We start from the raw sequence: 17,759 nt of genomic DNA, 5'->3' as shown, positions 1-17,759 counted from the left end.
TTGTGCTGTCGATACGCTCTGAGCACCGCAATCGATAGTTGTCTGCCATCCCTAGACTTTAGATGGAATGGATTTTCGTGAAATAAATAAATTGAATTGGCGTTTAAATCTTAATAACAACAACAGTCTTGTCGAATACAGCAGTGCCGTGAACAAGTACACGACTTCCGATGTGCCGGACGAGCATCCAAAACTCCTCAGACAAATCGATTGTGCGACAGGGGCCACAATGGGCACGAAACAAAAACAGGCACCAACAACACCAGCCTCAGCCTCTACCATAGGCGCCGACGATGAGGGGGGTGGTGGTGGCGCCGTGGGGACAGGAGACTGCGCTGCAGCGGCGTTGGCTGTGGCTGTGTCGGCTCTTGAAACCGAAGGCGGTGGCAGCGGTGCCGTCGGTGATAAGGCAAGTGCACTCTCGCTCTCACTCCATCGTGTATATGCAATTTTCAGTGGCGTTTTTCTCCCTCCCCCCCCCACACACAGATTGCAGGCGCGGCGGCCGCCTACTGCGCCTTGGATCTGGATGTAGCCGGCTATGGAATGGCAGCTGCCGCCGCTGCCTTATCGCCCACCGATGCGGCATTTGGTGGAGGCGGTGTCGGCGGCCTCAGCTCCAGCCGCACCTCCATGAACAACTCCACGGAGAACCTCAGCTACGCCAGCGACAACTTTTACGGCGACGATCTCATCCTGCTCGACGACGACGATGTGGAGGCTGAGGAGATATCCCTCAATTCGGACGACTGTGTGTACGCGTATCGCGGCGACGGCGCCGACTTTGACCTCTCGATGGATGCCGCCGCCATGGGACGAAGCGGACGGCACCATCTCGACTTTGGCCTGCCCGTGGGTCTTCCAGATTTGCTCGGCGCCGATGATGAAACCGAGTTTCTGGAAATGGACTTCGAGCCGGATCCCTCCTCCGAGCTGGAGTTTGCCAGCGGTGCCCAGGATCTCGGCGCCCTGCCTCAGGCCAATCTTCTGCTGATGCAGCGGGACTACAGCCAGATGAGCGGCATGGGCATGGTCACGCCCACGCAGGGCAGGCAGCTGTACAGCTCGCCCATCGATGATTTCCCCCAGGAGGATGCCCTGCAGCAGCAGAAGCAGCGTCTCAATAAAAAGTTTGCCCGGATTAGTCTCAACCTGGATCAGATCAAGGACGGCACTGGCAGTGGCGTGGACATGGACTTGGATGAATTGATTGGCGGAACAGAGGATGAGGGCGGTCAGCCTCATGGCGTTGGCCAGCTGGCGGACACAGCGCTGGCCCAATCCCTGCCCAGCACACTGTACACCGGCTCCAGCTTCAGTCGGAGCACCAGCGTGCCCAGCGATCATCCCGAACCGAAGCTGACGGGCGCCAAGCCCAAGCGACTGTCCAACTCCTCGTCAGTGATGTCCAAGAGCAGCTCGTCGTCGAAGTCGCGGCGTTCCCAGCCCTCGGCCAGCTTCGATGAGCGCTGCTACAGCTGCACGGACTTTCGAGCGACTTCCGCATCCTCCTGCCAGCAACTGCCGCTGCAGGGTGCCGATACGGTGGCTCCCATGCTGGTGGCTGCAGCGGCCGTGGTGGCCATGGCCGCATCATCCTCGTCTATGGCACACTTTGACCTGACGAGCAACAACGAGGAAAACTGCCTGGACTGTCTAGAGAAGGAGTTTCTGGCCAACACCATTGGCAAGGCCCTCGATATGAGCACCTGCACCAAGTGCCGGCGCAGGGTGGGCAGCAACCGAGGCAGCAGTCTCTCCCTCTACACCCGGGCGGAGCAGACACGATGTCGCAGCGGATCGCCAGGTTACTTTGATGAGGCTGGTGGCCTGTTTGCCGGCTGGCATAGCGGTGCGGCTGGTGCCGGTCCCAGTCTGGGTCCCGCCTATAACCAAAGGTTTATTTCGTGTGATAATAATTTTGGCGGCGTGCAGGTGAGGCTGCTCTAAGGGAGTCCTTTATAGGGATTGTTCCTTAAATGCTTGCCCTTTTTTGCAGCTGCTCAAGCAAAGCTTTTCGACTGAGCCGCTGGTGGCGCGTCTGTCCACAGGACAACTGTGCGATGAGGAGCATCTGGTGCAGGCGCTGGACAAGCTACAAATTTCCTATGACAAATCCCTGCTGCACACATACTTCGAACAGCTATCCAAGCCGCCAGTCAGCAATGCTGGGAATCTCAAGCAGCTGCTGCTGCAGGCCTCCAAGCGGCAGTGCAACCACCGCAAGCTCAAGAAGCTGATCGATCTGGTCACCCAGCAGCAGCTTCATGTGCAATTTAAAAGGGTACGACTAGCAGTCCGAGCGATGCACAAACCGTTTAATATCCTGTAACATTTATTCATAGACAAGCGAAGGGGAAACCACTGCTTTGGTGCCCGTTAAGGTGGCGGATATTTTGGATTCCTGGGCCCGCCATCGAGATCTCTCTGTTTTGCGGCAACTGGATGCGCGTTTCCATCGCGCCAATGTGATGGGTAACATAATAATTAGTGCTTTATGGGCTTCAGATAACTTTTGTCTTTGTAAAACCAGGAAAAGTTGGTCAAATTGTGCGCCAGGCAGCTGCATCATCGTTTGCAGCAGCGGCTGCTGCCGGCTCCTCAACCTCAACTTCGGCGACGCGGCGCTCTTTGCCCGAGTTTCTGATGATACCGCAGTATTATGAAAGTGGAGAGCTGACATTAACGCGCAAATGTTAGAGGAAGGACCCACGCACACGCAAATGCAAACGCACACGCACATTCATCCACAGACAGAAACACGAACACCCACAACACACACTAAAAATCAAATGAAAATTGTATGCTTAGCTGCGTTTTATGTTGAAATTCCGATTGAGGAAACGTATGAGAATCCATGGAGAGAATCTAAGAATCCCCCACATGTTTAGTGTGTACTTAAACAAAAACAAAAAAAAAAGAGAAAGGGTGTAACCGTACAACGTTACTCCGAAACAATTTAATCGTTAACCGAGTTTTGCAATATCGATATAGTTACAGTACAGTACCGCCCCCGCCCATTATCTATGTATATGCCACACACGCCCTCTAAACGTATATCACCTACATACGCATATACCATATATATACATATATATATATATATAAACATCCAACAATACATAAATACATCATTATGTATAACTCGTACATAGCTTAGCTTGTATACTGAAAAACAAAAACAAGGAAACAAAAGAAATCTGAATAAACTCTAAGTAGGAAAGTAAATCTCAGACAGACACACACGCCACAGCATACAGCATTCAGCATACACTTCAGACAGCCCCAAAGGAGAGGATCATCCAGGATATTAGTGGAAGACACAACAGGCAGACTCGACTCCTCCTGCCCTGCTCCACCCTCGACTCGACTCCGATTTGATGTAAAACGGTGAGAATGTTTGTTTTTAATAAAATTACGCTTTATTAATTATTAATATGTATAATCTGTACTTGCAAGCCGCTCGCTTCCACTTCCCCCACTGTTTTGTGTTTCTGTCTATTGGTATCGCTGCTGCGGCTGTCGTCCTGCATTGTAATAGCCACCGCCTGGGCCCCCAGGAGCCCCCATATTCGGGGGCATTGGTGGGGGCGGCGCAACGGCAGCATTATAATGCGTGGGCGGCGGCTGCTGGACATTCCATGCTGCTGCGGCATACTGTGGCATAGGCACTACGGGAGGCGGAGGTGGCGGTGGCGCATGGTACATGTGATAGTTGGCCTGCCCTCCTCCAGGCGGCGTGGGTCCCGACAGCGGCGCCTGCTGCTGCTGCACCACTGTCAGTGCATCGTTGTTGCTGTTGTTGATGCAGCTGACGGCGGAGGGCACTGCATTGGCCAGCGATTTGATGCTCTGTATATTGTTGAGGTCCAAATGGTTGCCATTGCCACTGCTGTTGTTTGTGGGCGGCGGTGGCGGCGGCTGTTGCTGCTGGGCGGGTACTCCTCCTCCACTGGGATTCATGGGCTTGACAGTTGTAGGACTGTCGGCGCGACTGGGGGGCTTCTGGGGCGGACTGTTCGGTAGCTGTGCCTCCTTCTGGGTGGACTGGTACAGATCCAACACCTGGTGGCATATATCCTCCAGTATATCCATCGTCACATCCGACACGAACATGTCCCACCAGCGCTGGTGTTGCGGCTGCCGGCCCTCCCAGTCCTGGACCGTAAATTTGCTCAGTTTGCTGGCCAGATGGATGAGCGCAACGGCTATGATCTCCGGCTCCCACTGCAGACAGACGACCGTGCTGAGGGAGTCGTTGACGAAATTCCAGGCCATTTGGACCATCTTCTGTAGCTTCTGCTGGTCGCCCTTGAAGCACTTGGCGTACTTGAGGAGAAATGTGTAAGGATGCTCCACCTGCAGGTCGAACTTGATTGTCTGCAGCAGAATGCGCTCCAGTGTCATTACCTCCTCCTTGGGATCCTCCCCAAAAGAGTAGAAATAGTTATCGTTGAGGATGCCGCGGGCGGTTTTGATGATGTCGCGACACTTTTTGGGCGTCTCCTCCACCTTGCCGGCGAAGAAGAGGCAACAGCAGGCGGTGACGTAGCGTGGAAAGCTCCTGAACGAGTGGAACATGTAGAACCGATGAAAGTACACCACTCCGGTGGCCATCGTGTTGTGGCCGAGTCCCATCTTTGTGCCGCATTCCATGATGAAGCGGGCGCCCTCCTTGCGATAGCGCCGCTCGTTCTCGTATGTGATGCCATCCAGAATTGACGGTGTTCTCTCTCGCAGTTCCTTTTTGTCATAATACCAGCAAGGCATCGCTCTTTTCCGGCTCCTGGGGGACGGCGGTCGGTGCGCAGGTTGGGTTCCGTTTCGGCGGTGTGGTGCGTGTTGCAGTGAGTGCTAGGGATGGTACTGGAGCACTCGACACGACATGGGCATGGCAGGGCAACGAATCTTACACTTTACTCTAATTTAAAACTTTCTAACTTATTAACTTTGGTTTTATTTATAAATAAATGTACAATTGTTTTAATACGTGGAAAAATATTTCTCTTTTCAGTCTTTGGCTGGCAACCCTAGCAGGGGGTGTTGGTAAACAGTACAAAATGATGTATCGATATGCTAAAACATCGCCAAAACATGTATATATCTATTTGGCGCGCACCAGTCGATAGGTAAGGTTTCACAACAAATAAGTCCCATTTTATTTACTTTAATTACTGTTCTTGGATCACATATGGTGATTATTGGCACTGCAATTTCCCAACCATTGAAAAGGTGAACCCAACTGGATAGAGCTGAAGCTGATTCAGAATGTTATTCGGGGAAAATTTGACCTTGGATAGTCTACCATTCAGGCTGAGACAGTTTAAAAGCTGACAGCTGGAGACACTCGGACAGTCGCTCAAGGGGACTATCCCGCAATTATTTGTGGAATATTAACACGACACATCAGGACATCCTGTCGGCCGTTTCCTACATCATGCTTTTTAGCAGGGTACTTGCCATGTTGGTAACTTTAACGGGATAGTATTAAAATTGGTATCATTATAAAGTTAGATTTTCACGTGTTCGGTTTAAATATACCGCCTCATTACGATCCGGCACTAACCATACAGTATACTGTACGCCTATCCTCTTTCTTTTTTTTGATTCATTTCGCTAAAACTTTTTTTGTTTGACCTATTTCGCTAAACCTTTTTTAGACAAGATCCAATAAAAGCAAGTATTTAAAACAAACCAGTCAAGTAGGGAATTGATTCATTAATCAGATAAAATTATGTGGGCAGGGCTAAATTTGTTATATAACTAGTAATATTCGACGGAATATCAAAAACGAGGAATATGTAAAATAGATCTGGAATTCGTCAGTATATTTACGGTATATTTTTAAAATGAGACGGTATATTTCGGTATATTTCTGAGGGTCAGATGTTATAGATAAATGCGCGGTCATTTTGCATTTTTTTTTGCTTAATAAATTGTTTTTATTGCTTTAAACCTATAGTTATTAACGTAATGGAGGTGTCCAAGTGGTCTAATGCTTGTCATTGCAGCCCCTGCAATTGCTGGTATCGCAAATTACACACAAACTTAAACGCGGTAGCGAAATCCGAGCGCTCAAAGCCGGCTGTAGCAATTGGAGCGCCCGTCGCCAGGCCGCCGCAGCACTTGTTGCTCTCGTCCATGACCATGCTTCGACGACAATTAGCAGCGACTGCAGCGCCTTGGCATAGTTGAGGTACGAAACTATTTATAACAAGCCTTTCCAGTTGTCCGTCTCTCACTGCAAATTGCCTCTTCGGCAGACATCCAATAATGCGGTCAACAGAGCGCGGACCACTCGAATGGACTGAACGGAACGGGGATGGGGACCCGTTTGTACTAGGAGCAGCTAACAGGAGTTTTGGCTATGTGCCGGACGCTGCTGGAACGACTACTCCCAACTGGAGTTGGAGTCTCACGTGAATGCCTGGCCTGTTGTGCCGCCCACTTTTGTCGCAGTGGGAAGATTTGTCTGCTTTTTTGCATAACCAACCAACCGCCAACGGCCTGGCTGAATTTAAATACAACTGCGAGAGTTCCTCGAGGGAAAACGAGTTTCTATTTTCGTTGAGGAAGTCTCCCAAGCCAGAGGCAGGCAGAGACACAGTGAGAGAGAGATGCCCAAGGGTGCACAGGTAAGGAGTTGCAGATTTATAGTTCCCTTTAGTTATGTACATGCTGTCTCTTCTTCCACCGATCACCGATCTCGGCTGCAGCAGAAGCCTACAAAAATGTTATTAACCTTGGCAAGAGTGGGGGGGGGGGGGGGGGGGGGGGGGGGGAGCTTCCTTTGGGTGGCTTCTTTTGGCCAAGAATTGTGCCGGGTCTGCAGAAGCACAAGCAGAAGCAGAAGGCAGCCTAACCAGTTTCTTTGTGTCTTTCATTCTTGGCTTTTACTGCGGCTTGGATCGCGCTCTCCCTGCTGCCACTCTCTCGCCGCTCGCGGCTAGTTTCCAATGTTTAAGACACGTTTGCAGCTTCGTTGCGCTTTGTTCAGTCACTTTTTGAACGTCGCCACTGCCAGACCAACAAGCGGAGATCGCGAGCGCGCTCTCTCCCTTTTGGCCAATACCCGGGGCCCCCAGTTAACAGTTGTACATACATACACACACGCACAGACACAAGTACATGCACTGTACTGTATTGTAGTATTTTTGAAATACCAACCAACAACCATCTCCGGCTTAATGCGCGTTCGTTTCGGGCTACGCTACGGTCTCTTCCTCAGCAAAACACAACACAACACATCAGAAAACAAAAAGTGGCTTTCAGTGTGCTATACTTTATAGAAAAAAGTGCTTGCCTAGGCGGAAAAAGTTTTTTCTTTTCAATAATAATACACTATACGCTAAGCGGGTTAAATAAAAAACAACAACAAAAAATAGAGATAAATAGGCGTGCAGAAATCAGAAAATGCCTTGCAAAAAGTTATAACCAGAAGATCGTGCAACTATAGCGTCGCTGCGCTCTCTCTTGATATCAGTCCAGTACCAGTCTCTCTGTCCATCTTTCTCTCTGTGTATCTTCTACCCATCTTCATCATACACTCACGTACACACGCTTGTACATATGTATGTGTCTCTCTACTGCATGCATTCTTTGGAATCATTCTATGTGGATTATCTTCAGTCGACAATTGGAATATTTTTTACGTTATACCTCAGTCTATAACGCTAAATAAGTGAGTAAACCATAGATTGGAACTACTATATTATATTTTTGTATATAGAATATGGTTTAAGGTTTGCGATGATTCATTTTGGGCTTAAATATTCATTATATTTCAAAGCGAGGCTTTGTACTGACCTGTTTTTGCCTTAGATTATCGCTTGTGATGATTCAGTATCTTAAATACTTTTGTATCTCAAAATGAAATAGGTATTAGAAAGGGTACCCCAAGGCCTTAGATTATATCCTCTGATGATTCAGTTGGTCTCAACGTATAGTATATCTAAATGAAATATTAGATCAGATTTTCTAAACCATAAATTATTTACTCTGTGATTCAATTCGGTTAGAAATTTGCATCATTCTGCCACATGATTCAGTGAGGGTTGAAGCCCTCGATTGTTTACCCTGTGATTCTGCACGGGTTGTATTTTAGTTTTCTTCAAAGGTATTTGCAATATTTCTTTGAAAGATCATTTTTCTTTTACTTTAAGTACTTTTCTTCACGATAAAGTACGTTTTAAACTGCAATATTATTTCCTAAATGCTTTCTGGAATGTGCTTTTCACATAGCACTTTGAAAACGCACTATTTCCGCCTTGAACTATACCAAAGTATAACACAAAGTATGATCTTTAAAGGGTTCTCTCTCTTTATTAGAGTATCCTATCTTATGATTTTTTTTAACCCAAACTTTAGTACGTTTCCCTTTTGAAATTTAGCATTCCATTCAATGAAAAAGCATCTCGGAAGTGCATTATTTCCGCCTTAGATGATCCCCTCCGATGATTCAGTTAAGATTTTGAGTAAAATCACTTCGTGTTTAGCTTCAGATATGAATAATATTTGACGTGGTTGTTGTTTTTGCTGGTTTGAGACTGTGATTTATCATCGCCGCGGTGGCAGTCGCATTCGGCGCAGTCAGCGGCGCTGTCGTCGGTGGAGGAGCCACAATTAAGTGCTAAGTGTATGACGATTAGATCATCCATGGGGCGCGTCAAACCGCTGAGACAAGCTAATTCGAGTGTGTTGGCCCAGGCGTAAGCCAAGGCCATTAAGGCACATGGTGCGGTACTCTCTCCCTCTCTACCTGGCTCTCTCTCTGCCTCAAAGAAAAGAGGCAGAGGTAGAGCGAGAGTTGATTGAACCTGCCACAGCAACGGGCAGCGAGCATCGAGGTGAGCCATGTGGCATGCTGCAGCTGCTGTCGTTTGGGTGCAACCGAAAAATCCGAGAAAAGAGGCCTGTTGCTACCCTACGCGTCATAATTATAGGTGTATGTGATACCTTAGCGGTTGTCTGTCTGGAGTTTGGATTTTTTTAACGATTTATTCGAAGGAATTTACGGGGCGGCTCCTTCCCTAACAATTACTCCATAATTAGCTGTTTATATGAATATTTCTCACAGTGTAGGTCAATCTGCATATAAACTTAATCTCCTTTTGATTTGCATCTCTTTTCAAAGTCAGAAGACCATCTTTTCCCTTCAAATTGCCCCACAATTACTTGGCTTATCGTATGATTATTTCTCACAGTGCAGCCGTGCAGGGCTTATTCCATTGTTATTTGTCTAAAACACCATCCATGTAAATGTTGTAGCCTGCCGCTGAGTTGTTGAGTTGTTTTTCCCATTTTTTTTTTTGCACAATATGTTAACAATTTTGATTGGCAATGCAGTCGGTGGTTTGGTGCTGGTGCGTGGTGTGCTGTGTAGTGTGTGTTGTGCATTGTTTTAGGATCTGTTGCATGTTGCAAATTGCAATTGCAGCCGCAGCACCACCACCACCACCACCGACCGGCAGATACCCACGAAGCGTGAACAAAACTCCAAAGAGACTCCGAATGTGACGGGACGGGACGGTCGGCGACGGCGACGGCAACGGCGTTGAACTCAACCGAAATGGTTATGGCCGCATCAATATCTCTACTGCTGCTGCTGCTGTTTCTCCTGTTTTTGTTTTTGTTGCTTTTCTTGTACCCCCAAACATGTATTCTCTCGTACATTACACATTCTTGGATGAATAGAGCCACGGACCACGGAGACGTGCCCATAAATCACGCGTGTCTTGGCCATACTTTTGGACTTGCTTTTGTGGCAGCGAGCGCGAGGCAGGCCTACTCGTCGTTGGCCAGCACTTTGGGTCCACACATCAAAGTGTCAGCTACCTCTCTAGAGTGGTTTTAATACCCATTAGAATGGGGGGTAGAAAGATAAGCTGGATCTTACAGACGAAAGGATGCGATGTGGTGCAGATGTGGTGTGTTCAGAAATTGTTGTGGCAGCCGCCATCTTCAAGACAAAAACTAATTATTTTAGAATACATATTACAAGAGGAATCTGCAAGTATTATTCCAATATTTTACCCTTTTCTGGTAGTATTTTTGTACATTTTCCTTTCATACTCATAGCCTGTCTCCAAGTACAGGGTATCCCCTGGTGGACCTTCCTAAGATGTCGGTTTGTTGGTTTCTGGTTTCCTTTTTTTTATTCTTGTTTTCATATTGATGGACGTTGTTTTGGCCTTTTTTGGGCCTTCTATAGACTGAGACTCACCGTCTTCGAAATGATCTTCAAAATGGTTTATTAGCTAATCCTTCGGCTGCCATAATTTGAGGCTGTTGGACAGGTCCGTTGGTTATTAAAAATGTGGCTTTTACAGCAGGTAGTTTTTCCTTAATTTATTTGAACTTGTTAATGTTTAATAAATAAATGATTGTGTGGCTGGTTCATTGAATTGTCACTCACTCGGTGGTTAAATGTTAATTGAATAATTGTTAGATTAACTTTCCACATGGTTTCCATTTAGTTTTCCTTTTCCAAAGTCTTCATCTTTGGCCTCCAATTAGTGTTGAAAAAACTAAGCCTAAGATCTGCCTGCCTTTTGTATTATATATTTGCCCATTCCCATTCCCATACGCAATATCCTCTACCAGGCAAACAATGGACTTGTATAACCCACCAGAAGCCAGAAAGAAGCGGCACAACACTCATAAATGTGAGAAGATTCCACCAGAGCAGAGCTTGAACATTTTAATTAGAATTTCCTAACCGGCAGTTAGGAAAAATACATATATATATATACATATATTCTTGAAGACTTTAGCCTCAAGCAGAAAGCCATTAAAATGTTATATTTTTTCTGCCCGTTTGTGGCCTTTCAATGAACTGCTGGCCGCACTTTGGAGTACGAGTATGTCAAAGTTGAAGCTTCCATGGGGGCATTAAGATGGTTTATCAATTGTGGGCCAATCCCCAGAAAGTTCATTAAGCCTTCCCCCCACGAAATGTCAGAGAGAAAAAAAGAGAGTGGCAAGCGGCGGGCGACACTTTCTACAGACCACAGAGAGCTCTTGGATCGTGCGTGCCTTGCCTTCTGTCATGATTCAGGTCAACGCGTATAGAAGTAGAAGAGGGAACTACAAAATGTATTTAATATCGTCGTATCTCGTTTTGGCCAAAGGCCAGGCGATGACTGGGCTAAATGAAATTAAAAGAAATCATCGGTATCCTATTCCATAATTCCATTTCGATTGCCACAAGGCCTGGGGCATTGGTTCTTCCCCAAGATCATCGAAGATGTGCTTAAAGATTGATTGCTGCGATCAAGTGGGTCAGGCCGTCGTTTTGCTCCCTTCTGTGGCTCAGTCTTCGGACGAGAGGAAGTCTACTCCAAGAACTCCATGCTGTGCCAGATACGAGTACTAGATTGTTTTCCCTGACATGAAAGTGTGACTCTGCAGATAGTAATTTTTTTATGGTAATTATTTCACCCTTCAAATCATCGCCTTTGCAGGTCTTGTTCTCCTTACCTCTTTCCATATTGATGGCACTAATTTGGGCCTTAATTAACATTTTCCAGCGTAGCAAAAACGTACTTTTTCAAATGGAAAACCAATTGAAATACTACAGCATTTTCAACGCCCCAAATTTGGGCCGCCGCTTGAACTAAACCGATTCGGTCCGGTCCGGTCCACTCCACTCCACTCCATGGCATGCCGCACCTCCCTTGCGGGCCGGCGTGAAGGCCGAACCGGCTCTTGTGGCAGCTTTTGCCACTCACACACACAGACACACAGGCAGCCCCAGCCGCCGCATAATGACTAATAATGCCACCGATTTGCATGCTATAAGGCAACACACAGCCAACAGCCCAACAGCTTAACTATGTCTTGAGAAACTGAATTGAAACGAAACTGGTTTTCATTGCATTTCATCGCGAAGTCGACTACGATTGAGAAACACAAAAAACAATTGTTAAAGGCTTCTCCGGGCAGATCCGGGCTAAAAGAGTGAAGGAATGTACCTACCTCTCTCTGCCTTTAAGAATGGAAATGGGCTTGAGAATTCGAAAGGGAATTCATAAATGGAATTACTAGTAATCCCACCTTAGGACTTTAAGAATGGAAATTATTTTGGTTGGCGAATTGGAAAGGGAATTTATTAATTTATGAATTCTCATTTGAGTACAGACTATGGGAAGATCTATTAATAGTTTTGGAGTCCCTGCTGCGATGGATGGATTAAATATTCACTATTCTTAGGGGGAATATAGATTTAATACCCCTGTTCCCCAGGGGGCCATACGGGCGTACTGGTGCGAAAGACGTTGATTCGCTATACAAATTTCCCATGAGCGAATAGACTGTTCGCTCTTTAATTATTTCTTAGGGATATAGTGGAATATGTTCTTCTGCATTTAATAAGGAATATACAATGGATATCTTATGGATACCAATTTGAAACATCAATGTAAAACATTATTTTAAGCATCAAGATGATTATATCTAGTACTAAACAGACTTAAGAATGGAATCGAAAGCATCAAATATAGTTTAGATAGAAATATTCATAACTACAATAATGACACCAAAACATTAGCTGGGAATGGGATTGATAAAATATGACCTGGAATAATTCTTGTAATTAGCTAAAAACTAGATCAATACATCAGCAAAGAATATAACCACAAATTTCCAACCCTCCTTTTGCTTTAATATCAACCAATAAATCCAAAACCAATTGCAAAAATTACCTGAAATCGATTTTGGTTAGCCGCAATCCACGATCTCAACCACAAATGTAATGCCAACTAATTTTCGGTACATTAAAGTTTTGATTTCAGTCGAAACGAAGAGCAGAAGAACTTGCCTTGCCCGGAGTCTGGGGTAATGGTTTTTGGTTAGGATTTGATTAGTTTTTGGAGTGCCGTGCCGGCTGGAGAGTTCATTCAACCAATGCGAGCGGTTCTTTTGAAATGTGTTAAATAAATTTGGGAAACTTCCGCTCTGGGATTGGCCACACTTTTACCAAATCCCACCCCGGTGGGGCGGTGGTGTCTCTGTCTCTTCCATCAATTGCAAAATCATTTTGTTAATTTGCTGGCAATTATAATGCATTTGATTGAGTGAGTCTGGCCGAGAGAGACTTTCACCCATTCAAGTGGTGGCAATGTATACAAATGACTCGGCTCCTTCTCGGCCGCATCGAATCGAAATGATTTGGTATTTGTGCTCTCGGCTTGTGTCACAGTCTCAGTCTCAGTCTTTGACACCTGGCACCTCTGTCTTTGGGGGAATCTCTGTGTGTAGGTGTTGTTTGTCTTCGAACACGATCCGATTTCTTTCTTTCTGTTTCTGTTTTGTTAAGCTTCCTCTTTTGGGGGACTATCTTGGCCTTAATTTGCATAATTTATGTAATTTCTGCTCATTTTTTGTTGCCCCATAAATAAACCACACACAACACTTTTTGTTTGGCTATTTTTCGTTTTTGTTTGGGTTTTTTTGTTGCTGTATTTTTTTTTTGGCTATGTTTATCTAACAATTTGATGGTTAATTTCTAACAATTTCACTTAAATATTTACGATATGAATTTATGATCGGCGGCATCACGTAGCTCTGAATGGCACGAGCGTGAGATCTGTGGAATAATCTCTTGATTGAAATTCGAGACAATTATTAAGTGCTAAAGATATGGGGAGTGTAGCTTAGATATATGTACCTATTCATTATGAATATTATACATTTGTTAAGGTTCAATGATCATTGGGAAAAGCGCAGTAAAATATGTTTTAATACGTTGATTTTAATGGTTTTTTGTGTATTTTATTTATATTTATTTTATACGTTTTTTGTGTCTTTCTTTCGTTTTTCTTGAACCAAAAACTTTCTACTTTTTCCAAGATATATTTTTGTCTGTTTTTACTAATCCATTACGGGTTGTTCTTAGAGTTAATTAATGCATAGATTTTGGGAAAACTACTTTCTAAGTAGATCTGTATGGAATGAATAATTAAACTGTGGAAAGAAGAACTCACTAATTTGTATGTACTATTAAAGAAGATCTACCAGATATATTTTCGATAAATATGTATATATGCTATTAGTACCCAATAATTAGGTGGTTAGGTTAATACTTTGACTGTTTTTAATTTAATAATATTATAATTAACACTTTATTATAATATTATTATTATATTACTAGGGCTCGAGTCCCCTGTACACTCGCTTCACCTGTGAGCCAACCCCGGTTAAGAAAATGTATACAGATCCATCCAAATTTCGTACTCCTCCTAATGATTCTAGAAACTTTATTTGGGTTAAAAACTAGCCTTATTTCCAGATCTTTCGCTGCCTAATCGACTAACAGTTGAACAGTTCCCGTGTTCTTTTCTTAAACAAAGCCATTGCTCTGTTGCCTGCTTCCCAGCACAACCGCTAAACACTTTAGAAGGTCGGTCTTCTCTCTGGCTGTTGTCACATTTTCCCCCCAAAGAAGTTGACAACAACTTAATTTCCAAAAAGCATTTTCGTATGACCTTGTTCCCACAAAACACGGTGCCACCAAAAAGCAAAAGAGAAAAACTCCCATCCAGAAACCACAGAAAGAGACACCAAGAATGAGTCCGAAAGAGAGAGAGAGAGAGAGGCAGCGAGAAATAAAAATTCAAATCAAAGTTTGAGCTTAATTTACGGCCTGTAGTAGCGAGAGATTTCGTTTGATTTGTGCAACCGGGACACGTACCGATGATCGCTACTCAGAGAGCTGCACCCACGTTCTTGAGACCTTTGTTCCCTCATGCCACTAGACCCCGCATTTCCATTTCCATTCCACAATCCACAATCCCTCCCATGCCGTCTGAAGCCGTTGATTAAACGCCCACCTACTTTCGTCATACCCTCTGAATGTGGATGGGTCTGGTCTCTCCTCCGAATACCTACATATCTCTCTTCGTATATCTTTCCGTCTGTCTAACTCGTCTTATCATCTGGAATTGCCAGTTTGCCTGACTGTCGGCCATTCATTCATTCATTTGCTGGGACATGAGTACGAGTACGAGTACGGGTGTATTCTTAAGTGGCACTTTGTTGGGTTGCCGGTGCTGCTGCTGCGCATGCGCTGAGGCGTGTCCAGTTCTCATCTTCGATGCAGACGCGTCATTCTATCTCTCATTCCCGTTTTTGATCATCTTTTTTTTCTGGCTGTTGTGCCACTTCCCTGCGAATTTGGCACACACTCAAATCGAGCCGTCTCTCTAGTCACTCTTGCAATGTGTCTGTCGCAATTAAAGATACGTTGTTGTTTTTTTTTTTGCCGGTTTTACTACCTCTTAACACGCCCTCTTGGAGACTCCTCTCTATGTGGCTGCTGCTGCGGTTCTCCAAGTCATATTTTCTACTCCTATTTAATGGCTTTTTTCATACATTTTGTAATGCAAATTTTATGCATCGTAAATGGGTTGGAAACGGTGGGATGACATGAAGAAATGTCTATTTAAAAATGATGGGAAATTATTAAAGTATATTTAGAATTTTCAATCACACTTTGGGATGGATAAAAAAGGGTGGGAAACTTTATATACAGCTTGAAACTTTTCCGGCTGCCTCTGTAAGATTATACTCTCAATAATTATTGGAAAACAGCTTCCAGAAACACTTGCAATTCATTACAAATGTCTATAAACAATCAAAAGTCAGCCTTGTTCTCCATTTCAGTTTCGAAAAATGTGTGTTCAAGGGGTAATTGATATAAGGGCGGATTCTCCTGTCAGTAAACATTGGATTATAGTTTCTTTACAGACCTCAAGGAATACAAAGCTATTCCATTCTCTAATGTTTAGTTTCAAGCAATTTTGCCATTAAAAGGCAGATTCTAAGTGTCATGGGCACATTTTTCTTTTGAAAATGCCTAATCAATGCAGAATGGTGTTCCATTCCATCATTTCTAACCTATAAATGCATACTTCTCCAACATTCCTAACCTATAAAATCTATTAAATAATGGAATTTGTGGATATTATGTCATTTCCCATATATGTATATTCCTCCATTTTGAAGAATCATAATCGATTGACACCTGTAAAATCGTAACGCTCCCACCTTCAACTTTTAATTCTTTACAAAAGCTTTTATTAGAACGCATTAAAACTTGTTCTCTGGCAGACATATATAAAACAAAGCCGTACAGAATTATGACTTATAGTCACAAATACAGATGACCGTGTATTTTATTTGTACGTATAACACAATGTGTTTATAGATCGACTGCAAAATTGGAATTTTTGCATAATGACAACGACTACGACAACGACAATGCCTCCACAATTTCGTTCGAGTTCGAGTGACTTTATAAACACAAATCGAGCGCGACAATCGATGCGAATCTCTGGCAACAAGTTTTGCGGTTTTCCCACGAACTTCTGCTGATGTTTGCTCAAGTGATTTAGCGTTTCGTCGTTTCGTCGAGATCTCTATATATTTCTCTCCTTTTCTGTTTGTCTCTGTCTAAAATGTCACCACATACACTGCGAGAAATATGTCTGTATGTATGTACACTGGTTTGGAAGTGGATTGGCACACTTTTCGCGAAGCCGCTCACTCGATAAAACAGGAATCAAAACATAATTACACAAGTTTGAAAATGCAAAAATTAAGATTGTTAGCAAATTATTAGACCAAAACCAAGTGCCGGACGCAAGAGCGAAAATATTACACTAAGCTACATAATTGAGGAAGGTTTACTTACCTCCCATGGGGTCTCCCTATAAATGGTATAAAAAACATAAAATATAATAAATAATTAAAGCCTCACTAAAACCTAAAGAAATAATCAAAAATCTATAGAGATCTGAATAATCGTGGCTATAGAACTGCATTCCAGAAGAAATTCCTCTATCTTAGACCCAAACAGTGAACCCCAGAAATAATAAGAAAAACATAAAAAAAATCCCCAAAACATTCCATAATTAATTCCATTCTCAAATACCCAAAAAAAGGGGTTGTCCAGTGCAATTCCGCCGCAAGGTTGCTGCAACGGCATAGCGACTCCCAGCAAAGCATTTCATTAGAGCAGAAAATCAGAAAAATATGAATTATAATGAGCAACAAAGAAACTACAGAAAAAGCTTACAAATTTGCATAAACAAAAACGAAACAAAAGTGAAACAGTAGGCGTGGCGCGTGGCCAATGAAAAATAAAGAGAGAGAAAAAAAACCGATACTCCACAGATCAATTAATGTGCATTGAGAGACCCACCTAAGTCGTAAGTTGTAGGATTGCCAGACATTTCATGGCATTCACTTTTTGCGGTTACTTCCTGCTTGCCGCTACGGCTACGGTTCCTCCTGCCCCCACTGTTGAAAGTTGGGAAAACTGTAGGGAACAACCCTATGCACACAGTGTCTCTGAGAGATTGAGACACTGAGAGACTGAGAATTGTGGTTATTGCAATTCACGAATTTCGCAAATGATGCCCCAAAGAGACACCAAAAAAACAAAAAAGTGAAGAAAGACCCACCAAAATGTATGTATTTGCAATTGTGTTAAGAGTTTTTGGTACTCTGTAATTGAAGAGGAGTGTTTGTGGTGTCTGTACAGACGGAAGGAAGGGCATCATCATGAGAGCCAATCTTTAGAGCAGTTGTGGTGTCTACAATTGAAAAGGTGATCTTCCCATGTTGAGCAAGGCTATATATTCAGTTATTATCAACCGATCTGTTAAAATTCATACGATTTAGATGGTTTTTACAAGCAAGAATATTCAAAAGTGGTTCTTAATTTTAGACAGCCTCTATTAAATAAAAATACCTTTTCT

At 44.0% G+C, this 17,759-nt stretch overlaps 3 protein-coding genes across 3 annotated transcripts in view; 2 read left to right on the top strand and 1 right to left on the bottom strand.

Annotated features, from left to right (window-relative positions):
* Nucleotides 1–7: 7 nt before the first annotated feature.
* LOC4816230 (uncharacterized) lies at nucleotides 8–3,233 on the top strand. Its single transcript, XM_001355815.4, has 5 exons — nucleotides 8–409; nucleotides 490–1,935; nucleotides 2,000–2,284; nucleotides 2,346–2,475; nucleotides 2,534–3,233. The coding sequence occupies exons 1-5, from the start codon at nucleotides 68–70 to the stop codon at nucleotides 2,698–2,700; spliced, it is 2,370 nt and encodes a 789-aa protein (XP_001355851.4). The 5' UTR covers nucleotides 8–67; the 3' UTR covers nucleotides 2,701–3,233.
* A 166-nt stretch (nucleotides 3,234–3,399) lies between these two features.
* CycK (cyclin K) lies at nucleotides 3,400–5,076 on the bottom strand. The gene has a single exon (XM_001355814.4). The coding sequence runs from the start codon at nucleotides 4,768–4,770 to the stop codon at nucleotides 3,499–3,501; it is 1,272 nt and encodes a 423-aa protein (XP_001355850.2). The 5' UTR covers nucleotides 4,771–5,076; the 3' UTR covers nucleotides 3,400–3,498.
* A 1,904-nt stretch (nucleotides 5,077–6,980) lies between these two features.
* The window catches only part of LOC6902406 (serine-rich adhesin for platelets), a 58,472-nt gene continuing 47,693 nt past the window's right edge, over nucleotides 6,981–17,759 (top strand). The window contains exon 1 of the mRNA XM_015181516.2: nucleotides 6,981–7,681. The gene's annotated coding sequence lies outside the window, so the exon portion shown is untranslated. The remainder of the gene's footprint in view (nucleotides 7,682–17,759) is intronic.

The sequence above is a fragment of the Drosophila pseudoobscura genome, chromosome 4, assembly GCF_009870125.1.
Source record: "Drosophila pseudoobscura strain MV-25-SWS-2005 chromosome 4, UCI_Dpse_MV25, whole genome shotgun sequence".
In the NCBI taxonomy this organism is placed as follows: domain Eukaryota; kingdom Metazoa; phylum Arthropoda; class Insecta; order Diptera; family Drosophilidae; genus Drosophila; species Drosophila pseudoobscura.
This window is presented reverse-complemented; position numbering and strand designations above follow the sequence as displayed.